The following is a 25,502-nucleotide window of genomic DNA, read 5'->3' as shown; positions in this document are numbered from 1 at the left end:
CAGAATCATAATATCATTGTTATGTTTGAGACAAAAAAAAAATATAACAAAATTATAATTTCGTTGTATATAAAGGAACAAAGATTAATTTATAATATAATCATCATTTTGTTGTGTGTTTTATAAAACGGAATTATAATTGTGTAAAAAAGCTACTTTTGGAATAAAAATTCTTAGTCCTTTAATAGGGACCGTGAGTAATTATCATGTAATCAATACTAACTCCCTTTCTAATTTAGGCAGAAAAAAGACCCAAATGTAACTTCTAATGTATCTCGACTCGAGTTCCAACCAAGCAGGGCATTATCAATATCAACATAAAAGACAAGATTAAATGACCAGTAGCGTCAACATAATTGAACATATTATGAGTTTGATTCTTTCCCATTTGAAGTTAACACAAAACACATTCAATGATAGGTCATACACTCATACCATTTTTGCCGTTGGTATGCCAAAACTTGAAGTGAGACAAAGTCAGTTAACAAAATAAAAATAAAAATGAGACAAAGTCATTTCTTTAGACTTTTCTGAAACAATAATATTGATTACTTATATATAAATCATAAATGTATCATTTCAAATATTTTCAAGAAAAATTGCACTACCTCGGCCCCGAATTACTATCATCAGAGTACTAAGTAGTAACCCTCGCCATAGTGAGAAATTTTATAACAGTATTTTTTATTTTGTTTGACGTTACATAAATATGTTACAATGAGATCGATTGTGATAGTAATTATTAATTTAGTTGGTACTATTGAGTTATTGAAATTTGACCTCCACTGTTTTTTTTTTCTTTTTAATTTATTGAATGCCACTATTTGATTACTAGCCAGAGAGGAATATTAATAGACACACTCTTTAAGTTAAGTTTATTTATTGATTAAAATATATTAAAAATTATAAAATCATGCTAAAACTTATTAAATGGGAAGTAAAACTTATTTAATATTATAATTACGAACAAATTTCTTAAATTTAATCTAATAATACTGAGTGTATTTAAAAGAATATGTTACTATTATCTAGTATTTCTTTCTGATAATCATTCTATGTATGGAAGCTGTGAGAAATTAATTGGGTGTGGCCTTCTTCTGCGCAAATAGAAATTGAGTTGGAAGTCATAGAAAGTTGACGAAATCTCATGTCCATAAATATAATGACATAAGAGACCATGCTAGAATTGTCATACTGAACTTCAATCTTTATGGCTGCTTGTTGTACTGATATGTTGCAACCAGTAATGTGTCAAAATTTCAGGCTTAGTTTCTGATGCTGGAAACATCAAAAAGAGGATTAGGTGTAACTAATTCAGGGCACATTAAAAGGTAATAATGTGTAGCAAGTAGCAACCCGAGACTTTAAATTTCTCTATGCCTTTTAACACCTTGCCGACACAAACCCACAATCAGCAAATTCCAAAACTCAAGGTTTAACTTTGTTATACTCCATCCGTTCTTAATAAAACAAGGGAAGTATGTTTAAATTTGCAATTAGAGTGTAAGTGCAATTAATACTGAACTCAAGGAAAGTCAATGTAAGTAAGTTAATCTTTTAGTAAACTTTTCTTTAAGGACACATAATTTTAACTTTTTTTTTAAATTTTGAATTCAACTTTTTTTTAAATATTATGCACATATTTTTTTTTATAATTTCAATTTTCCTTCTTTAGTTATATATTTAAATTTTACTACCTAAATTAGATATTTATATTTCCTTCGTAGCTTTTAATATTTTCAAATTTAGACAATTAAATAGACATACATTATAAAAGTTAACAAATACAAGAGATCCATCAATGATTCTATAATAGATTCTAATATCATGTCAAAAAAATGAATTTAAATCTAATTTAATCTTATAAAATTAACTTATAAATAAAAATTATTTCTCATTTATATAATTTATTTTGATATTATTTTTAATTAATTTGAGATTTTAATATGTTACTTTTGTTCAAGACTATTTGTGAGATGTGAAATTTTTAACACATTTCTTTATCTAAGAATGACCACAATTTTAAGTTATTTTTCTAACATAAATCAGTTACCGAATAGTTTTTCTAAGAACATAAACCCAGGAAATATAGTTCCCCTCTGTTGATGAATATTATGAATATAATTTTAACCTAGTTGGAACATGGATGAAGTCTACAGCAGCCAGATGATAGGAGCTTAACTGTAGCATTGAAGAATCCGAATAAACAAGAATTTTACGAAAACCTCTCCTTCACACCAACTTGTTCAGTAAAGAGAGCAGAACAACCAACGAATTTGGCAGAGAAACACACAAGAAAACTCCATTCTCATCTCTCAAAATACATATACTATTATTTATTTAAAATTTTCCTGAATTTAATTAAAATATTGTTTAGAGGAAAATACTCTCCCACATCGATGTACGACTACTTCAAAATTGATGATGCACTTATTGATTCATACGAGATACCTAAAAAATTTAAAGAAAAAAAAATTAATTTTATATAAAAAAAATTGCAACAATCTTGAAATTACAATGTGCCTGTATCGTATACAATTTCATACTCCAAAAACATAACTTTCCCGTGAATTACAATGTAATGCTAAATTGTTATGTAGCATTGCGGCAAAATCACGTATCATATTGGAGTATAACTGTGATATAGTGATACTCGTGCGTGGCTTCACATGAATATTTTCTTTTTTAGAAAAGAAAAAATTGGGTCAACATTAACATATAGGCAGGTCCACAATAACATGCCAACACCCAAGTAAAAAACTGTGTTGAACTGTTGAATTTGGCATCGTGGAAAATGGGGCTTCATGGGTCCACGTGGCAGCATATAAAACCTGGTTGTAATTAAGATGATGTAGTCTGCGTAGCATCTGATCAGGATTCTTGACTTACACTCTTTGAAAAGGTTTCCATCAACAACTTTGGTGGCTTCAGTTACATGTAATCATAAAATCCCACTCTTTTTTAGAATCCCAGATTCTCTTTACGAAGTTTCTACCAGCTCCACCTTATCGAAACTTTCTATCCTCATATCATGCAAACAAATCAATAAGTTATTAAATTATGCAATACTATACCAAATAATAATAGAAATGTCAGCAGCAAATTATCTAACATACTTTTTATCACACTTTCTATTATTAAATGAAAATTATTAAAAATTACTTTATATTTGATTATAATAAATTTTAATTGATAACAAGAAATGCATTAGAAAATAGAAATAAATGTTTCCAAAAGTATGTGTTTTACTATAATAATAATAGTAGTAGAAGAAGTCAAGAATTTTGCAGAACATTAATATTTGGAGCAATAACTGCTGCTGTTACAGTTAAGCTTCTTGGTGGCATAGAGAATTTCAATTCGTTAGCTTCAACACTGCAATATATAGTTATACACTGTTCTTTCTGAGACTCACTCACCATTCTTTGTCTCACTACAACACAGGTGTCAATTTCACCCTCAGAAAATGAAGAATTTCTTGGTTTCTTTGTACTACTTGTTTCCTGCAATCATTGCAATCATTCTTGTGCTGCTCACTCCAATTCCAAGTGCACAGCTAACGACAAGTGAGAACAGAATCCTTCTCCAAGTTCAGAAGCTTCTTGAATACCCTCAAGCTCTTCATGGATGGACCAACTTGACCAATTTCTGCTCCCTCCCTTCCTCTCCTTCTCTCAATATTGTGTGCTCCAATGGCCATGTAACCGAGTTAACTGTCGTTGGAAATTCATCTGAGACTCTCTCAGAAAGATTCTCCATTGAGTCTTTCTTTACTGTCTTGACAAAGCTCTCAAATCTGAAGGTGTTGTCATTGGTGTCACTTGGTTTGTGGGGTCCCTTGCCCTCCAAGATTGACAGGTTCTGGTCTCTTGAAGTGATGAACTTTAGCTCAAACTTCATTTATGGGGAAATCACACCTTCAGTGTCCTCTTTGAAGAATCTAAAAAGTCTTGTTTTGGCTGATAATCTTTTCAATGGAAGTGTGCCTGATCTTGGAAAACTAGCTTCTCTTGAAGAGCTCAATTTGAGTGGCAACAAATTAGGCCCTGAGTTCCCTTCATTGAGCAAGAATCTTGTGAGGGTTATCTTGAGAAACAACTCTTTGAGATGTAGAATCCCTCCTCAACTCATGCATGTTTATAAACTTGAGCTGTTTGACATCTCTTCCAATGTGATATTTGGAAATATCCCGTCATTTATTTTCTCTCTTCCTTCCCTCAAGTACCTAAAGTTGGCTTCAAACCAATTAAGTGGTTCCCTTTCTTTGAATGTGTCATGTAGTTCTTCTCTGACTTTTGTTGATATCTCACACAACCTCTTGGTGGGAACATTGCCATCTTGCGTTGGTTCAAAGGCTTCAAACCGAACAACACTTTATTATGGGAATTGTTTGATAAACAGAAGCTTAAGTGATCAATATCCATCTTCTTATTGCCAGAAAGTGGAGGCCTTAGCTGTTATTAAGCCATCAATTAAAAGCCAGAAGAAGGAACCAGAGATGCAACTAGGCCAAATTCTTGGTATTGTTGGAGGTGTTGTGGGAATTTCCGGGCTTCTGGCTCTTCTCATTTGGTGCATCTTCAGAAAGTCCAAACCAGAAAAAGCAGACAGTGATTATAGCATAGACATCTCTGCTCCAGATAATTTCTCTGTCCGTGCTTATCCAAGACCAAATATTAATGCAAGTAAGGACATTATTATTATTATTATTATTATTTAATTATAAATTGCACTCTGGTGTCTAGAGGTATGTTTACATAATTACGTTACAGTATTGCACCGCATTTCTCTCAGTTGGAAATTAATATGTATTTCACTTCGATCCATATTTATATAAAAGAACTTGTTAGGGACATTTTTTTGCCTTTATGTGATTGTTGATATTATTGACAACTAGTCGTTCATCTCTATTATGAATTTTGAAACTTTGGAGTATAAATAAAGTCTTTTTTTTAGTAAAGTTTCCAAGTCGATAATAAAGGGTGTTTGAAACATCATTTCCTAAAGTTCTAAAATCAACAGAGTATCTAATAAGATTAGTTGTCATTGAGAATAAATGTAATAGAGGAAGAAAAAAATGTTTTGGGTGGTTCATTTATAATTATTTATCACTACTATGACATTTGTATAGTTTCAAATAGATTAAAATGTAGTACATTTCATTTCTCAAAAAGAGAGAGTAAATCTTTAAAATTAGATACTATATACTTTAAACATCTATTTTAATACAATGGTATGGTACAAAAGGCTTGGTTGTTGTTGTATGATGATATGATAAATCGTGCACATGTTAAATTCAGATCATAATTTTCGTACCTCTTATGGTGGTTTTCGTATTCCTGGCCTTCTATTTAACTCATGCATGAATTGTTAATTTTCCCCCTATGGAAATAGGACGTCCTCCTCTACCAATGAGGCAACCTTTTCTTGGATTCCCACCATACTGCATTTTCTCATTAGAAGAAATTGAAGATGCTACAAACAACTTTGACCCATCAAATCTTATAGCAGAAGGATCACAGGGACAGGTGAAAGAATCTTTTATTTGTTCATTTGTTTCATAATGATAATCTCTACAAGATCAAGTGGTAATGGCCTATACTCTTGCTTGCATTTGCACAGCTATATAAAGGTTGGCACATAGATGGTTCAATGGTCATGGTCAATTGCGTGAAACTAAAGCAGAAAAGTTTATACAAAAACAGTATTCAGAGCTTGAAGGTATTGCCCTATTTAAGGCACAGGAATTTGGTGAGTGTTCTAGGACACTGTATCATTACTCATCAGGACCGTCCCCAAATGATAAGCACAGTATTCATTGTATTTGAACATGTCTCAAACGTGTCATTGAGGGATTACCTTGCAGGTAAACAAAACATTCGCACAGAATTAACTGCAAAGGCAAATTAACACTTGTATGACCAAAAAATGTAACATGAAATTCCATGTAACAGATAGGAGAAAAAGGGAAATGCTGAAATGGCCACAAAGAATGGAAATCAGCATAGGCATTGGAAGAGGAATCCAGTTCTTACACACCAGAGTTCATCCTGGCATATTTGGCAACAATATAAAGATTGAGAATATTCTGTTGGATGATTGTCTCAACGGAAAAGTTAGTGGATACAGCATTCCATGGCCGTCCAAGGTTAGAGTTAGAAAACAATATATGTAATTTGACTAGTTCTCAGTAATATTTGCATGAAGTGCCTCTCTTGAAGTCTCTAACCTCGATGAAATCTGCCTTTGTCAATATTTAGAAAGGTCATAACAGCAAACTTTGTGAACAAAGATCCACTAATCAAATTGGAAGGTATATTTCTCAGTTTAATCTATATATTTCTTCCAGTGATGCATCCAAAGTATAACATGTTATCCCCATATGCAGCATTGATGATGCAGAAAAGGAAGACATCTATCAGTTTGGTGTTATTCTACTTCAAGTTATCACTGGCAAACTAATTACATCTTCCAGTGAAGTAGAGGAGGTGAAGGATGAGGTATGCATGAGTATGACATTTTATTCTTAGCCAGATTTGTATTGTTGGATTTGTTTTTCCTATTTTTAATGTCCTCTTTGTCTTGTTCAGCTGGAGAGAGGTTTAGCAGAAGCTGCATCACCATCTCTGAGGGGTGCATCACCATCACTAAAGGGTACATCACCGATACTAAAGGGCGTGTTCGATTCTTCCCTCCGGGAGACTTGTGTGTATGAATCATTGAAGACTGCAGTTCAGATCACCATCAGTTGTCTCAGCAAGGTTTCAAGTAATCGCCCTTCAATAGAGGATGTTCTCTGGAATTTGCAGTACTCCATGCAAGTTCAAGAGCCAAGGACCAGCGGTGTACACCTCTTTTCAAAAATGTAAACTTGCTGTAACAAAATGGTTTGCTCACAGTTCATAAGTATTTAATCATAAAGAATAAGGGCTAGTTTGATTCACTTCTCACTTTTAGTTTTAAAAAGAGTTTTTTAAAATAATTCTGCTGTTACTCGGTAATCTCATCCAAATCAAATTTTAAAATATGGAAAACATGACGCGATTCAACTTGGTTCAAGACAAAAGTTTCAGAGATGTTATTTACCATTAGATCTCTTTTGACAGCTTCCTCCACTGTCCTCCTCTTTACAAGATTAAAAACTATGAAAACTATTCTTCTCAGTGGTACCTCCCAGGACCTTTTCTGTATGTGTCCAAAATCTTTTTTTTTTTTGTTTCGAAATTGTTTCCAAAAAAAGTATTTTAAAAACCAAAAACAGAAACAGTTGAGATGTTTCCTCATCCTCTTCTACAAGCGCCTATGGTTGGGGACAAAATTTTAGAAAACAGAATGTGTTTATGGGACAAACACTCAAATGTGCTGAGGAAATGTATAAACTTTATAAAACAGAAAACTGTTTTTGCAAACAGTCAACAAACAAAGCCTAAAATGGAGTTGTAAATATATAATTTCTTAAAACAGGCCGACACTTTTCAATATTACTATTATTTAAGTACCTATCTAATTTTTATTTAGGTTCCTACCAAGCAATCCCTTGTTCCCCTCCTTGAACCTTCTGGGGGAATGACTTTTTTTTTAGATCATAGGTCCAACATAGTCTGCTAATGAGTATTGAACAAAACATAATTCTGCACAACATAGAGATCATAGGGTGGAATGTCCATTCATATAAGTTTGAACAAACACATTGTCAAGGGTTACAAAACACAATTGTTCTTTTAAGTACTTATATTGTTATTCAATCAGATCCTTTGACAACCTTTTAACAGCAATAGAGGCTCCAAGATAATTAATCAGCAGTCCAACTCTGCTCAACAATGTCTCGTACTCTTCTGTTGTATTCACGTTTGTTTTCACTAAATATCCGAGCAGCTTCTGAATTTGCTGGAGAGTTTGGGTTTGGATCACAAAGCAAGCTCTGCAACAAGAAACTCAGTTTCATGTAAGCAGAAAGTATTCAGAGCAAAAGCACAAGCAACACATTATATTCTTCAAAATGCTTACTAATTAGTCATGTGTTTTTCTTGTTACCTAGGCTTTTGGAGGATATCTAATCCTCTTATCTTGTACTTAGCTCTTTTCCATCTCTTATCATAAAGAAAACAGTGATAGAACTAAAAATACAGTGATTTCTTACATAAAGGAGAGAATAGAAATTTTTAAGGAGGACATGATTTGTTTTCTAGAAGCCTACTACAACAGTTTTTTCTTTTAAGAAGAAAAAAAACTGAGATTATGATACAGCCAGTTGTTATTGAACCTTGTAGAACTTCCTAGATTCTTAACCACTTTTTTTGTTAGTAAACAAGAAGGCATGCACAGGCATAACTGAAGAATAAGATGAAATGGAAAAAATAAAAGACTGCAAGGTCAAAACTGACTGATAACGGTATTGTTGACAGACGAATCTGACACTTGCACATGAATCTACATATGATACACTCTTGAACTGTTGTGAGTATGCAAAACTAATTGAAAGGCAATATTTCTTATTTCTTATTTCTTAGTCTTAACAGACAAGGAAGGTAAAGGCTCCTACACCATCATAACTCCACACAAGTACAACAATGACTCAAATAAATCACTGCTATCAAAAGAAAGGTACACAGATTTTGGGATGGGATACAATCAAATTAGTGTTAACATTAATAGTCTTAAAGCAATGCCAAAATATAGAGAATCACTGTGACCTGAATTGAGGTAAGTATTGCAGCAACATCATAAATCGGACTCCATTGATTTTGTAAAATGTCCAAACATATGCTTCCATCTGCATAAACTAAAATTGACAAGGAAAAGGGGCTCAGAACTGGAAGTTACCTTACTTGACAAAAGAAAATAGTACTGATTTCCATACAGATTCATTGATCCATAGAAAGAAAGACAAAAGCAAACTCTTTATTAACTATTTACCAGTGACTTCCAAAATCCAAATTCATTTGGTAGAATTAAATAATGATTTTCAGTTCTGTTTGAGTTGGATTGTAAGCTTTTGGGTGCTGAATAGTGAATATGCAAATAGTTCAAGTGGTTGCATTTCAATTCCATTATTGATTGCAGGGTCCTATACATGTTGGCTCAGAAAGACAGACAAGGCGAGTTCTAGTTTCCTACTTACTGTTTGGATGAAACATTTGAGAAACAAAGCGCACTGCTGGTGGTTTATTAGGATAATCCTCAATGAACTGAAGTGTTAGCTTAAATGTGCCTGAAAGACACACAAATTAGATCAGATAAGCATGCTGAAGTTAGAAAACACAGTAACCAGGTATAATTAAAATACCCTCACATGAAGAATCTAACAAACAGTAAAATCAATCTCTTAAAGAAGCCTAAAATCAATACCACAACATGTAGCACTATAAATATCTGCATGAATCAAATAAAAGAGCACCATCTTTCTAGATGCTTCCAAATTGGATGACAGATAAAGAAACTCTAATATTCTTGAAAATTTTCAGCACTTGCATGCTAAAAAAATCATTTGATTGTACTTTACAGCAACAAAATAATAATAATATATAGCTGGATGCAAAGTTGAACTTTCTTCTTCTCAATTATTTGTAAATGCAAATAAGCCCAAGTCTCCTACTAATCCACAAAGGCTCATGGTTGCGCTATCATATCAACGGGTAATAGAAAGATGCTATTTTACAGGGGCTAATCACATACTAAACAATCACAACTGATCATTATAATACGTGAATCTTCAGTTAAATGTGCAGCAGGGGTTATCCCAGTTATATGATTTGGTTTAAAGTGTTGAAGTTCTTCATAGAAAAGGACTGTGCAATCTTTGGTTAGTGAGTGGTGCAGAGGAGGAACAAAACAGTATCTTAGGACATGCAAAGAAATTTTCATATGAATATTGAAACAATATATAAAGTCTTTTTGAGTAAATAAGGTAGAAGATATTGTTGTACCTCCATCCCAAGGGGTGTCATCTGGTCTAGAAAAACAAGAAAAGCATAATTAGACCACAAAAGGGAACAAACCCCTAAGGAAAAAAGAAATCTTAGGATTTGTAAATTCTTCAGTTTACTATCATACCCAAAGATAACTGCATTCCAAAGCATAATATTATTGTCTTGGGGAGCCCCACTGATGCCAGCAGGAGGATCTAGTTGCAATCTTTTGAAATCTCTCATGAGTCTCTTCCTTGCTGGAGTGGACATTCTCACAAGTCAACCTATTTTTCAATCAAATCCAACACAAGCATTGGCAATCAGTAATTGACAAGCCATTGTCTATAGAGAAACAAGAGAGAGAGAGAGAGAGAGAGAGAGAGAAAGCAGTATCAGCAAGCAACTGATTGAAGAAAGAAGCAATCTATATTACACAAAACATTAAAAGTTTAAAGGAATCAAAACCCACACACAATGAGAGATAAAATTGATTTTACATTGGTTCAAAATAATCAAGCCAGTACACTGATATACAATTATCAAAGTTCATAATTTCCAGAATTATGTATGATGGAAAACCAATTCCTACAGACGAAGTGTTATTTAGTCCTCCTGGTATGCATCATTGAGTTTAAAGCTGGATTCTTTTCACAGACAAAGTCAAAACCGCAACGTGGGGGGAAGCAAATTCATTCCTACACAAACTTGGTTTCTCAAAAATCACAAGCCCAAATTCCTCACTCAGCAGATCAATTCTTCCACTTTTCTAATAATAAATTTCCAATGCAGGATTTGTAAAAAGTAACCAACCGTTTAACTACCAAGCAAATGGGAATCACTTGGTTTCATTAACAAACCTTCCTAGAACATCAAAATCAAATTTTTAAGCAAAACTGGGGTAATGTAAAGAACAAGAAGAACCTAAGAGAGATACTTGTGACTTGTGGTGAAGGGTGCAGTCCCAGGAGAAAGCAAAAGATGGAACGGCTTATAAAAGATGTGAACGTGAACAGAGAATTTGATTTGATCATTTGAAAAGTGCTTCCATGATTATCAGTACTGAGAGAAAGAGATTCTTCTTCTTGCTATTATCATCATTATCATGATTTTAAATTTCGGTTGAAGTCGCGGACTCGCGATTGCGGTTGCTTGCAGTGAGTTAGAAAACCATTAAAATGCAGACAATTGTGGAAAAATCTTGATGCGATTGGATTTTATTTTTAAGTAAAATTTTGAGTTTTTTTAACAAAAATTAGTCATAAGTAAAATCAGAAATATTTTACACCACTAATAGAGGCAGAGCTTCTTGATTATAGGAGGGAGCCATGTTCTCCCAAATTTTAAAAAAATTTGTGTGAATGTTTAAGGTATTTCTTACCAAACAGAAAAATAAAATAGATAAAAATAAAGAAGGATGAGAAAAAAATATGTGAAAAATAAAAGTGTTTGGTTGAAGAAAGATAGAACATGTGAAATTATCATAAATAGGTGAGAAATAATGCAATGAGTTCCAACATTTTTAAAATTATTTTCACCTTATTTATTTTTTTTAAAAATCCTAACTATTTTGCATTTACCCTAAATTATTTCAATCCCCCGTAATGAAAGAGTCAGTTTTATATAAAAGTGAGAAAATTAATTGTTAATCATACAATTATAAATATTCAATATATAATACTTTATGACCACTTAAAAACATTGTGTTTTAATTTTGATTATTTATGATAAAATCAATGATCAATATCATTTTTTCTTTTCACAGTAATTTGATATTTTATTCTTCTTGATTTAATATTATGATTAATATTTTTGAAAATTAAGTGTTAATCATATAATTACATCTGGATAGTCAAAATTTAATATTAGGTTAAAAATTAAAAAAATGTATTTTACACAGTGAGGACATATTGCTTAGCTATTAGACTTTTTTTTTTAATGTTAGTATCATGAAAATTACATAGAAAAACATGGTACGTAGAAAATGATCGCATGATGAGTCATTTTAAGAATTTATATTTTCTTTTGTTTTAACAAAAACTAGATAAAAAAAATCTATGAATTTAAATGAAACTATCGAATAATCAGTAATTTATGAATATTTTTTTTATTTAAATCTTATTTTTGGCTCCCCTAGTATTATTGTTGAAGCTCCGCCATTGTACTAACATGGTGTTAATTGTGAAAAATATATTTATCTATCAAAACGAAAATATTTTCAAGATACTAAATCAATTTTCACTCAATGATTTTATTAATAAATAAATATTTAAAAGTGAAACATGAAATCTATTTTTGATTATGATTTTTGTTAGTTAAACAAGTAAATTTTTAGTTTTCAACTTAATAGAAAATTGTTTAATATTTAATACAAATTACTATAATAATTTCAATAAACATATCCATTTTAGTTATAATAAGGTTGTAGTTTATAAAATAATAGAACAACTTTTGATAAAAGTATTTTCAATTCAATAATTAGTTTGTAAGTTATTTCGATAATAATAAAAAATATGGATTGGAAAAATCAAATTTTGAGAAAAAATGGAAATTGAAAAAAGTAAAGGATTTAGAAATGTGCACTAAAAAAAACAAACATAAATTCGTAAAAGTGGAGAATTAAATACATACATCATAATCGGCTGAACATTTGTTAATTTTGATGGTAGGCGTGTTGATATTTTAAGGAATTAAGTGATAGTGTATCAACCTCCTTAAATTGACCGTCAACTGTTGTATTTATAAATTTGCAATACTAATGGTCAAATTACAAGATTTCGACACGTGTATAAAGACATTTTTTATACAATGATCTAATGTCGGTGGTTATCTTTGCATAAGTTTTTCACAACCACGCTAACTGATACTTCAATATGTCAAAAAATAATTTACTCTTCAACGCTTTTCAATCTCACATGGGTGAATGAAATTATCGAAATGAACAATTCCAATCAAAATAAAGTTCCTTCATTTGCACAATCAAGTTTCTCAATTTTTTTCCTATTCTACTTGTTTTTTTGAAGGGTTTCCTCCATTCGTCTTCAAGCAATTACATCAAAATTTAATTTTCATAACTTAATCAAATTTTACATAACAAAAAGTAACACATGGTTAAAAAAAACAACAATGAACACAAAATTATTTTAGTTTAATGACTGATTATAATTTTTTTTTTGTCTTAATCATCTCATTCATTGTAAAAAAAAATCTTGACTAATCCGGAGTTCGATCAAGAAATAAGTAAAATCTAATAAAAAATTATTTTTACTAAAGATTATACTCAAGAATTACTCCAACGATTCAACCTTATATTGCTTATAAATTTGAATATGAACATGTAACTACGTTAAATTAATTTAAAATTGAATGAATAAAATATAGAAAAAAATCTAAAAAATAATAGTACTAAAACAATTTCTTCCCTCTTTAGCTCAGGTACTCCATTTAGAAGGGTCTAAACTACCTCACAAAAATTAGCCCGTCTTTTAAATGTTTCAACGATCACATTAAACTTTTTATGTATTGTCGAATTGATTTAATTTATGAGTTATGCTATATAGGACGAAACAAATTTGTACGAAATGTTAATGGGGAAAACCAATGTTTAGTCGTCCAACACTTAATCGTTAACATCTATTTACTGGAAAGAGTAATTAAGAGAAATCATTACTTTTACCTCCTGAAAACTTGGCATCGATCAATATAATAATGTCATCTTACATAATGGAGATTAAGAAGAATGACAATATGATTAATTTAGTACCCAAAATGAAAATTTCAACAAAATACTATTTTGTTAGGAATATTAAATTATTTAAGCTAACTAGTAAAAACATGGGAAATTGATGAGTATAATGCAAAGCTTTCGAGGGAAGAAAAACACCCTCTTATTATATTGTTTCATGTTAAAACAATGATGAGAAAAAGTAAACGAACGGCACCGTGTAAGCTTTCGTGCATTTTGCACGAAACCCCTTTTGTACCCATTTATCATTTTCCTTAATTTATTACCAAGATAAAATTAAAAACTAACACGAAACTTGCCTCAATTGGAAAACTATGGGAGTTAGATTCCTTTTGCAGAGTCGAAGAAGACGTTATACACACAAATAAATCAAAATCATTGAGTATGGCCTATATTTGGACAGCAAGGAAAGATACATGCAAAAGATCCAAGAATCTATATCTATACATTTGTCTTCTATTGCTGCTTCATGCAATTAATAGAGAATATAAGAATATATCTATCTTTGATACTTATCTCTCTCGTGGGAATCTACTTTTCAATCAATTACATTGGTGCAGAACAAAAATGCTTTCGGCACTGCATGGGGCAATTCATGACAGCAATAATATTATAAGGGATACATATTTATGAATTGTGAATGGGAGAAAGAAAAAATAAACAAGTTGATATGCTATATATTGACCCAATCTCATAAGATTATACTTTTATGAGAATATTAAATTAAAAGGATTAATTATATTGTAATATTCGAAGTCTTAAAAACGCCTCCATTATATAACTTTTTGTTACATATAAATAATACAAAAGTGAATTTCTTTAAAGCCTTTTAGTATAAAATATTTTTTTTTCCAAATATTGAGTATTAATTAATTTTAAAAAAAATCAAGTACAAGCGTAAATCTTAAATTAAGTTCATTTTATGAGAAAGTATTCAATTATTTAATAATTGTGAGGAGTCTAGTTGAATTGGTTAAATAAAATACATAAATGATTATAAATTTTTTAATATTGTCTTTAATTTGTATTAATAAAAGAAACTCTTTAATAATCATAGCTTGAATTTTTTGGTCGAGATAAATGTGATATGTTTACTAATTGTTGGATGGGAATGATCTATATCACTTCATTTGATGCAGAAATCTCCTTTTGTATATTGTAGAAATTCCATTCTTGACGCTATAGAATTGTTATACTATCTTACTAAAAAATATTTTTTGAATTTGAGAGATAAAAAATATTTTTTGAATTTGAGAGATAAAAAATATAAATTTTAATTGAGAATTAAAAAATATAAAATTTTAATTTTGAGATATAAAAAATATATTTAAATTTTAAAATTAATATAAAATAAAGATCTTAAATAACAAAAAAAAAATCAACAACATTAAATAGGCCAATCGGGCTTACAACTTAGTTAGCGTGAAGCTTTGCCTAAATGATCTATTTATTAAAAAATCAGATTTAAATTTTTTTAAAATCCTTTTCAAGTAAAAAGTTAAAGCTTCAAATTTTAAAAATAAAGCCTATTAGGCTGGCCAACATTTTCAATCATGCCTTTTTTCCGTTCGGTGAGAATAGGTTTAACTTAAAATTAATATAAAATAAAAATCTTAAATAACAATAGAAAATAAACAACAATATAATATATCACTTTGTATTTTTATGTCAATATAATATATCACTTAACTATAGTTTTTGTTGGCTCAAATACCTTACATATTAACCTAGCTAAACTTTAAGACTTTTATTAGAACTCTTCACTCATAGCTAAACTTTAAGACTTTTATTAGAACTCATTACTCAAGTCATCAATTAATGCATGAAAATGAAATTAAAAATATCTTCTACCATTATCCCATAGGAAACCTCTTTAGATACCCAACAAAAACAAATAAAGTTGATAACCTTCAACCTATTCACCATGCTTCAAAATTAATCAAATGGAATATCCATAACGTAATGGCAACATCCATGGTTGTAAGGTGTTGTGTTTGTGTACGTTGCTTCTGCACAATGAACTTGCCAGTGCCAACGACAGACTAGCATTTCTATGTTATAACGATGACACGTGGAAACAAGTCATGCCAAACTAGACTTCATAAAATGGCTCTGATATTGGTGTCTACTTATAGACCAACTAATAAATTTTAATAAATGAGCACTTCATTTACATATATAGACTTATAAACAACAGAAAAGAAAAAGTTGCAACTGCTAAAACTCAAACAAAACAAACTAAAAGTGTGTTTGCTTTCGCGTCTTGATGTGTTATATATAGGCACATTTAAGTATATGCGATAATTCCAAAATTCTACGTAATTGAAAGTAATTTCCGTTCCGTGGTTTTCATTAATAAACATGTGTGTTGGATGTGTATGCAAACACACATTAACCAACCAAAACAATAATGTGGAAAAAAAAAGTAAAAAATACAAAGGAGAAATGTGTCTCAAATGTCAAATGCAGATACCTTAGATAGGAATGTTAAAACGGGTTGAGTTTAACTCACCTAAATCGGTTAAGCTTAAACCCATCAATCCACATAATCCAACTCAATATACCTACTAATTTGACAAGTCAATGATGGTTGGGTTAGAGTTAACTTGCCTTAACAAGATTTTTTTTAATTTAAAATTGAAATATTTGAATGTTTTATTGTATTACTAGCATAATTTTTTTTTATTTTTTATGGTTGAAATATCTCATAACGGTTTATTTTTTATTTTTTATATTTTTTATTTATGTGATGAGTTAACTCATGAATTATATCTTTTTAGCATATTTTTTAATTTATTTTGAGGATGAAAAATTACCATATATCCTTTTTAGTAGTAATTTCATGTCATTTGCAAAATTTAGTTAATTCTTAATTGAAGTATCCCAAGTTCTCAACTTTGGTCTTCCCTACTTAGTTCACAATTTCTTCACTAATTGTAAAGATGAGAGTTATACAAATGTTTTAATATAATTGTGTGGATTTTGTCCGGGCAAACACAAATAAATGAAAAAAAAAGAGAAAACAAAAAAATAAAAAAAGAAAAGAGAAAAAATATTAAAATCAACAAAAAAAGGAAAAAAAAATCATTTACTTTTGCTTTCACACCACTACTAGAAAATAAGTTTTTTACATCAGTTATTAAGGACTTTTAACATCGATTTTTAAAAAACCGATGTTGTTTTAGCAAAAAACAACATCGATTTTAAGAAAAGTTGATGTTGTTTTCTTCTCATCAACACCGATTTTAAAAAAAATTAATGTTGTCAGTAAACAACAACATTGGTTTTCCTGTTATTTTTTGGTTTTTCTAATATCTTATTTAATTTGTTTTTTAATTACCAACTTGTAATTAATTCAAATCACAACTTATCATTCAAAGTTGTAAAAAAACACATAAAATTAGTTATGCACCAAAAGTTATAAATAAAGTATATCAATATATCATGTACCAAGAGTAGTTATAAACATTTATAAACAAAATATACCATAAATATGTTCAATATGTTCCAATAATTCTCACAAAATAACTTTTATAAACAAAAATTTACAAATTGATAATAGCAGAGTAGTAATGTACTTTAATTACAAAGTCAAACTAAAACAAAGTTAGAAGTTGCATTTGGTTGAGTTCCAAGAAGAAAATTCTGTGATTATGAAAAATTCCTCTATCCATTCCTAATTTTTAGAGTCTTCTTATGATGATTATAAACTATCCTACACTCCATAGTCCCTTCCAAGTTCAGATGGGTGAATCTTGCAGCTTTTATAAATGAGTACATGATATTTTGCACATCCTGAAATTAACATGAAATTCATATTAGATATGTATATCATTTTAAAATTTGACATACAGAGAAATGCTTAATTACTCGTCAAACTGCTGCAAGTCACTTTGTACTCAGTCAGCAGGACTTTAAAAGTCATTGAATTAGGAACTTGATGATACAAGGAGTGTTATTTAGGGAAAGCTTTTGGTTCAGAGGTGTTTTTGAAGATGGTAAGGAGGAAAACACTTTGTCCATAGTGGGTCAAGATGACTTGATGATTTCCCGTGAGCTCATAGAACTCTCTGAGTTCTGTCCATTCAGTAAGTAGAGCTGGATTCACCAGATCTTGGTTATATGTGACATTGTGCATGTTGCCACTAGAGAACCATGAACATGCACAATGTCGAAAACACAATGTCGAAAACACTGTTGAATCCAACGAAAACATTGTCGAAAACAACTAAAATAACTAGAACCATGAACAACCAACACAATGTCGAATCAACCAAAACATTGTCGAAAACAACCAAAACAACCAAAATAACGAGAACCATGAACAACCACTGTTGAAAAATGCTTCGAGAGAAAAACAAACCGCGAGAGCGAGAGTGACAGTGATGCCTACACCATGAGTGAGAGTTAGAGTGAATGGTGGTTTCAACGCCGCGAGAGTGAAAGTGAGAGTGGCATCGTGAGCGAGACACCGTCAGCAACAATGGTTTTAGTGCCGCGAGAGTGGGAGTGAGACTGACAATGGAGGGTTCGTGAGGGAGAGACAAGTGAACTACAAGAAGTGCGAAAAAAATTATAAATAGAACAATACAACATCGATTTTTTTCTTCCAAAAACCGATGTTAACGTGAGTTAGTTAACATCGATTTTTACCAAGTCCAATATTTGGACATGTTTTTCACTACAGTACGTACACCTTTTGTTTCTTTCAAAATTATTTTCATTAATATTATTTATATTTTTAGTGCTAGCAAAGAATATAATAATATTTCATTTTAAAAATTAATTAATTATTTGAATAAATTAAATTATCTAATTTAATCAATCATCAAATATTAAATAATTTTTTAATAAAGATTAAAATTCTCGTTTGTGTGATCCATAGGTTCAATAGTCTTTAACGTTGGAATAACATGAAATAATAATGTGTGTGTGTGTGTGTGTGTGTGTGTGTGTATATATATATATATATATATATATATATATTACTTCCAAATCTTAATTTTATTATAGAGCTCTACTTAGAGTAGATGGATCCCTTCCTGAATAATCATTAATCATATAAGTATTTAATTATATCCAATGTTCATTCAACTAGTGCTATGAAACATTAAGTGTCTGGACTTAAAATACAACAAATGACTTATTAATTACTATAAGAAACTTAGGTAAAAAAAAATTACATTTCTTCTTGAGAATCTAAGGTACCATTAGGAAATCTCATTTGAGTCAATTTAATGATTACATTCTTATGTGCATCATCTATATGTGTAAATTAATAAATGAGACCTATTAATATTCATCCAATGAATACTATCACACATATATTGATCTATGCATATTATTATGTCCTATTCATAATAATTCTATGATCAAGAACATTTTAAATTAAAATTATAAAGGAACCATTTTTCATTTTCATAATCTCTATTATGATAACAAATATTTAATTATAATCAAGGACTTTATCAAAATAACCATTTTATCAAACAATATAAATATGATAAAGAAACATAATACTTTATTATAAAAGCTAGAATTGAGCTTACATGATAATTTGATCTTGGATATACACATTTATTTTCAACAATATCGCACTTGCACTAGAGTCAATTACTCATGTACTTCATTCCTACTTTTCACTTGTGCTTATCAAACTCCTTTATGCCAAGTGCCTTGGTGAATGGATCTACCACATTCTCCTTCCCTTCTACCTTTTCAATCTTAATGTCACCATGTTCTAAGATCTCTCTAATCAAATGATATCTTCGTAGAATATGTTTGGACTTTTGGTGCGATCTTGGTTCTTTTGCTTGAGCAACTGCTCCATTATTTTCACACATTGGAACTAGTTCTCTTATTGAAGGAACCACACCAAGTTTAGAAATGAACCTTTTCATCCAAATTGCTTCCTTAGCGGCCTCACTTACAGCTATGTACTTTGCCTCAGTTGATGAATCAGCAATTGTTGCTTGCTTGGAACTTTTCCAACTTATTGCACCACCAATCAAGGTGAAAAGACATCCAAAAATAGATTTACTATCATCTTTATCCGATGCAAAACTTGCATCAGTATAACCGTTTAATTTTAATTTTGAATCTCCATGGATGAGGAATTGGTCTTTAGCTTTTCTCAAGTGCTTATGAATGATCTTAACCACTTTCGAATGTCCTCACCAAGGTTTTCTTGATACCTACTGACTACACTTAGTGCATAAGCAACATCAGAACGTGTACAAATCATGATATACATGATAGCTCCCACTACGTTGGCATATGGTATTCTAGTCATGCATTATCTTTCTTCATGAGTTTTAGGACAATCCTCCCTATTAAGAGTGACTCTAGTTCTTATTGTCAAATAACTTCTTTTGGGGTTTTTCATGTTATACCTTTTTAGGATGATATCAATGTACATAGATTGGGAGAGTCCAAATAACCTTTTAGATCTTTCTCTATAAATCTTTATTCCTAGAATATAGGTTGTCTCTCCTAAATCTTTCATGGAGAATTGTTCTGATAGCTAAATCTTGTACTTTGGATTACTGGTACATCATTCCCAATGAGTAATATACCATCCACATATAACACCAAAAAAGATAATTATGCTCCCACTAACCTTTTTTCTAAACACAAGTTTCTTCCTTATATCTAACAAAATTGAACTTTTCAATTGTTTTGTTAAAGTGAATGTTCCAACTTCTAGAAACTTGTTTGAATCCATAAATGAATTGTTGTAACTTACAGACTTTATTATGATCAGACAAAGGCAAAGATTTGAATCCTGTTGTGTCATGTACACATCCTCCTCTTTTAGCTCACCATTAAGGAAAGTTCTTTTTACATCTATTTGCCATATTTCATAATCATAGTGTACTACAATAGCAAGTAGAAACCAAATTGATTTGAGCATTGCAACATGAGAAAAAGTTTTGTCATAGTCTATGCCTTCTTTTTGAGGATATCCCTTGATTACATAATACTTTATTATGATCATAGTGTGCCCTAATAACCATTTTATCAACTAGTACAAATATGATAAAGAAACATAATACTTTATTATAAAAGCTAAATTTGATTACATAATAATTTGATCTTGGGCATACACATTTATTTCCAACAAATCATAGAAAAATGACCCCTTGCATTCACTATAGACAACCATATTCACTTGTTGTATGTTTGAATGGATGTTGGTAAAATTGATTTTTGAATAGAATTGATTTTGGTAAAAATTAATTTTGAAGTGATGTGATTTATGTTTTGATGTTTTATCATAAAATCAAGTTATGAATAAAATTCAATATAAAATTTTGGATTCAGCATAAAAATTACTTAAAATTATTTCAATTCAAATTCTTTTGGATCCAAAATCAATTTTGAATTCTTCTCCAACATGAAATGAAATTAAAAATGTATTCAAAATTAACTGTGTACCTAAAACCAATTCTCTAGCACCAAATCAAACACCCAGTGATCACTCTCCATGAGAGTTCCATCTTCCATCACAACACTCACATACATACCTAACAGAACACAAAAGCCTAGACACTCTTAACTCTCGTACTCGAGCACAAAAAAATACCATCATCATCTTTCGCTCACTATCACAAACGTCCCAGCAACCTCTCACTCACACACCACCAAAACCTTCTTTCTTTCCCTCACCTCTGAACATCATCTCAAACCAACACACAACCTTGTGCCAAATTAATGATCAACCCCACTAAAACCAGTACCCAACTCACGTTCTCTCAACAACACCACACGACACCCTTTCACGCATCAAACATATCATGGCACTAAACCTTTGAAGTTTGAACTGCCTTGAAACCAACCTTCATCCCCTCCATTACATCAACAACAAGCACCTTAATCTGAAACTGCAGCAACGCATCAACACATCAACTCACGCACTGGCAAAGACTCAATCTCGAGCAACCTCGAGCCTATGTCCCGTATCTGGTGCCGTCTTTCCTTTCTCTCTTTTACTATATATGTTTACTTTCATTTAGTTGCAATAACAAATGCAGAATGTGACTGTTATAATGTGCATGTTACGGATCTGATTTGATTTGTTTTCTGCCATTTTCTTGTTATCTTTTCCTCCTGCTCATGAATTGAACCTAATAAAATTATGTGAGGGTCTGTCATTACTTTTGCTTTTGTTATTTTCTCTTTCCTCGATAATGCACGACGTTAAGCTAAAAATGTGATGTGATCTTCTTGCTAGTTTCCCTTGGTCTTATTTTATTGAGTGAAATGTTAGGTTAAAAAATATGTTTTATAAATAAGTTTCCACGTATGCTAAAATTTCTAAAAAAGAAAATAAAAATACAATATCCTATGGTGATGCACTTTCTATTCAGTTACTATCGAAGCTATAAAGGTTTAACAATAACTACTTTAAATGTACTTCTAATTTGATTAAAAAAATCATAAAAAGATTAATATAATTAATAAGAGTTTTTGCAATAGTCACAAATTACTTCCAATTTGGATATCATTAAAAGTTAATCATAATCACTTTAGATACACTTTTGATTTAATTATCATAACAGTTTTTAAGTTAAAAATAAAAATATAGTAATTTTGTTTTGCAATAGTCACTTTGAATGTACTTCTAATTTGGTTATTTTAAAGTTATTTAAAAGTTAATAGTAATCACTTTTGATATGTATTTCCGATTAGGTTATTATCAAAACTTTTAAAATAAAATAAATTAAGAGAGATTAAAATAAATAAAAATATCAAAAGACAAATATTCTTACAAAAGAAATACGTAACTCTGATTCTCCATTATACCATTATACCTAAAGATAACTAGAAAGATGAGATTAATTTTATCAAGCTAAAAAAATTAAAAAATATATATAAATTGAAAAGATAAAAATATAATATTAATCTTTTTTATAATAATAATTTTCTCTGTGATAATAAAAATTCTCATGTTTTAAAAATACCAGTAGCAATAAATAAAATAGCCAAAATTCTTCTTTTCTTTATGAGGGGTAAAATAAATAATTTTAAAGTTATTCAAAATTTTGTACATTTACTTAGAGGTAATCATCTAAGGATGGACATCCTTGGTATTAATACTTTCCCTACATATAATTGACTTTTGAATCCAAAATCTGGTTTTGAGACCATTTTATTTTAAAGGTTTTTTTTCTGTAATTTTCCTTGATAAACTATGATAATGACTCCTTTGATTTTAACATATTTTTTGTCATCCTGTCGCGATGTCAATTGCAACAAACTGTAATGACTATAACACCCAAATTGCAAAAACCAGATTTACAACACTTAAGCATGAGTGTAATGGCATTGGTTGTGGAGACATGAATTACAAAAGATTTAAAGTTAAATAAGTTTTATTAGAAGTGGGGTGAAGTTTGTATGAAAGGTAAAAGGTAAATAGTTAAATTTGTCCTTAAAGGTGTGATACGGTGACAAATTGGTTTCTAAAAGATAAAAAATATAATTTTAGTTTCTCAATGTATAAAAAATATAACAAATTAGTCTTTTCGTTAAATTTGTGAAATTATTTTATCATTAAATTGTAATGTTTAAGAACCAATTTAACAATAAGTTATATTTTTTAAGGATAAATTATATATTAAGTTGGAAATTTTATGAATGAATTTGTCATTAGATTCACTGCGAAAGGTAAATGAAAGGAATAATATGAAAAAATAACACATTAACAAAACATGTGATGTGAAAAAAAATATTAACAAGTACGCATATTATTTGGCGCAATGGTGTAAAATCTATCTGGATTTACATGTACAAGAACAATTTATTCAGTTAGAGAATATGTGTTCAATTCTCATAGGCCAATAATCTCTTCCTCGATTAGGAAAAATATCCAACTCAAGAAAAAAAAATATTGTTTTGCAATCCAAAATTTATAGTATATTACAAATAGTATAATTAATTACTCATCTCTCTTCATTTTCGTTTTTTTAATGTGTAGGATGTCAAATATTTTTCTTTTCCTTTTATTTTATTTTATGCAAGACTATTTTACCAAAAGGCATAGCTTAAGGAGATGCACCCTTGATTCATTCATTTAGTCGCGACCAGAGTCAAATCAGAGTTGCATGGACACAACAAAACATGCAACCTATCAAAGAATGACGCGAACAAATCAATGAGGAGAGATCACATAACATTAGCAAAACTCGTATCAGATGGCTTCTTCAAAGAAGCACTCTCCCTCTTTTCCCACCTCCTCTCTTCACCTTCCCCCACCCTTCACTCCTTCACATTCCCCACTCTCTTCAAAGCATGCACCAACCTCCGTTCCCCTTCCCACACCCAAACCCTCCATGCCCATCTCCTCAAAATCGGTTTCCATTCCGACCCTTATGCTTCTTCCGCCCTCACATCCGCCTACGCTGCGAACCCTCGCCATTTCCTTGACGCACTCAAGGTGTTCAACGAAATGCACCAACCAAGCGACGCCTCTCTCAATGCTGCGCTTTCGGGCTCCTCCGTTCCCTTTAGTTTCTTTTTTGTTTTTCTGTTATAACAAAATAACAGAAAAACAAAAAAGAAACTAAGCTGATAAAGTCTAAGAGAGACTAACTAATGGTTGTTAATGAACCAACATACAACAATTCTCCACCTTGATTCAATAACAACACTAACAAGAACAGAAATAGTGGTTGCAAAAACAGGATTCAATCACCTTTTAGCTGAATTAAGTCCAAACAATGGAAAAATTTGTTGCTTGGAAGAACCTTTGTGATCATATCAGAAGGATTGTGATCAGTTGAAATCTTCTTGACTATAACTGATCCTTGACCAATAACTTCTTTGACAAAATGCAACTTAATATCAATGTGCTTTGTCCTCTTATGATGCACAAAATTTTTGGATAGATCAATGGCACTTTGGCTGTCACACTGTACTGTGATCACTTCATTTTGTATCTTCAGCTCCTTTGCAATGCCTTCAAGCCACAAAGATTCTTTCACAGATTCTGTAAGAGCAATGTACTTAGCTTCAGTGGTTGATAAAGTCACTACCTTTTGAAGGCTAGCTTTCCAACTAATTGCAGTGCCAAAAGCAACGAACATAAATCCTGTGAGGGATTTCCTTGAATCTAAACAGCCAGCATAATCAGAATCTACAAAACCTTCAATAACGTTATTCTTCTGCTATTCCTAGCTCCACCATAAACCAAAACTCTTCCAAGTGATCCTTTGATATATCTGAGTATCCATTTCAGGCTTGCCAATGTGCTTTGCCTGGATTTGCCATGAACCTACTTACTAGGCTCATTGCATGAGCTATGTCAGTGCGAGTACATACCATAACATACATCAGTTACCCTACAACATTAGCTTATGGAATACCTTCCATGTAAATTATATCATCATGAGTCTTTGGTGCTTGACTTGTACTGAGCTTAAACTATAGTGACATAGAAGTAGTTACAGGTTTGGAATTTGACATTCCAAAACTTTCAAGCACTTTTCTGAGATATAACTCCTGGGACAGATACAACAATTTCCTTTTTCTGTCCCATTTGATTTCTATTCCTAATATTCTCTTGGCTGCTCCCAAATCCTTCATTTCAAATTCCCTGCTCAGCTCATATTTCAATTTTTCAACCCACTCTTGTTGTTACTTGCTATCAAAATATCATCAACATATAATAGCAATATCACAAACTCATCTTTAGAAGGAAATTTGAAGTAAACACAGTTATCATAGTGACTTCTATGAAACTGTATGTGAGACATAAATTCATCAAATCTCCTATTCCATTGCCTGGGGGATTGCTTTAGACCATAAAGGGATTTGTTTAATTTGTAAACATAATCCTCTTTACCTCTGAC

General features: G+C 30.8%; 2 protein-coding genes across 3 annotated transcripts; one reads left to right on the top strand and one right to left on the bottom strand.

The window, feature by feature from the left end:
- Positions 1-3,344: 3,344 nt before the first annotated feature.
- On the top strand, positions 3,345-6,943 carry LOC114410864 (probable LRR receptor-like serine/threonine-protein kinase At1g14390). Its single transcript, XM_028374780.1, has 7 exons — positions 3,345-4,685; positions 5,395-5,528; positions 5,623-5,866; positions 5,955-6,148; positions 6,261-6,313; positions 6,389-6,500; positions 6,591-6,943. Exons 1-7 carry the CDS (start codon positions 3,467-3,469, stop codon positions 6,867-6,869), a joined length of 2,235 nt encoding a protein of 744 aa, XP_028230581.1. The 5' UTR covers positions 3,345-3,466; the 3' UTR covers positions 6,870-6,943.
- A 686-nt stretch (positions 6,944-7,629) lies between these two features.
- On the bottom strand, positions 7,630-11,163 carry LOC114410871 (ubiquitin-conjugating enzyme E2 2-like). 2 transcript variants are annotated; one of them, XM_028374785.1, is made up of 6 exons: positions 10,843-11,163; positions 10,054-10,192; positions 9,927-9,952; positions 9,122-9,211; positions 8,694-8,782; positions 7,630-7,921 (listed from the first exon to the last, which is right to left on the bottom strand). In XM_028374785.1, exons 2-6 carry the CDS (start codon positions 10,176-10,178, stop codon positions 7,793-7,795), a joined length of 459 nt encoding a protein of 152 aa, XP_028230586.1. In that variant the 5' UTR covers positions 10,179-10,192; positions 10,843-11,163; the 3' UTR covers positions 7,630-7,792. The 2 variants fall into 2 exon arrangements, with proteins under 2 accessions (XP_028230586.1, XP_028230585.1); XM_028374784.1 differs by having other exon boundaries at positions 10,830-11,080.
- Positions 11,164-25,502: the final 14,339 nt, after the last annotated feature.

The sequence above is a fragment of the Glycine soja genome, chromosome 1 (genome assembly GCF_004193775.1).
Source record: "Glycine soja cultivar W05 chromosome 1, ASM419377v2, whole genome shotgun sequence".
Classification (NCBI taxonomy): Eukaryota; Viridiplantae; Streptophyta; class Magnoliopsida; order Fabales; family Fabaceae; genus Glycine; species Glycine soja.
The sequence above is the reverse complement of the archived record's forward strand: the minus strand, read 5'-3'. Positions and strand labels throughout refer to the sequence as shown.

What these genes read in the sequence shown, in the direction of transcription:
- LOC114410864 (XM_028374780.1), top strand. Translation starts at nt 3,467, where the DNA reads ATGAAGAATTTCTTGGTTTCTTTGTACTACTTGTTTCCTGCAATCATT. An exon ending in TCCACTAATCAAATTGGAAG is followed by an intron (nt 6,314 to 6,388) that starts GTATATTTCTCA and finishes CCCCATATGCAG; the next exon opens with CATTGATGATGCAGAAAAGG. An exon ending in TAGAGGAGGTGAAGGATGAG is followed by an intron (nt 6,501 to 6,590) that starts GTATGCATGAGT and finishes TGTCTTGTTCAG; the next exon opens with CTGGAGAGAGGTTTAGCAGA.
- LOC114410871 (XM_028374785.1), bottom strand. Translation starts at nt 10,178, where the DNA reads ATGTCCACTCCAGCAAGGAAGAGACTCATGAGAGATTTCAAAAGATTG. An exon ending in TGACACCCCTTGGGATGGAG is followed by an intron (nt 9,212 to 9,926) that starts GTACAACAATAT and finishes TGTGTCTTTCAG; the next exon opens with GCACATTTAAGCTAACACTT. An exon ending in CAATACTTACCTCAATTCAG is followed by an intron (nt 7,922 to 8,693) that starts GTCACAGTGATT and finishes TTCTTGTTGCAG; the next exon opens with AGCTTGCTTTGTGATCCAAA.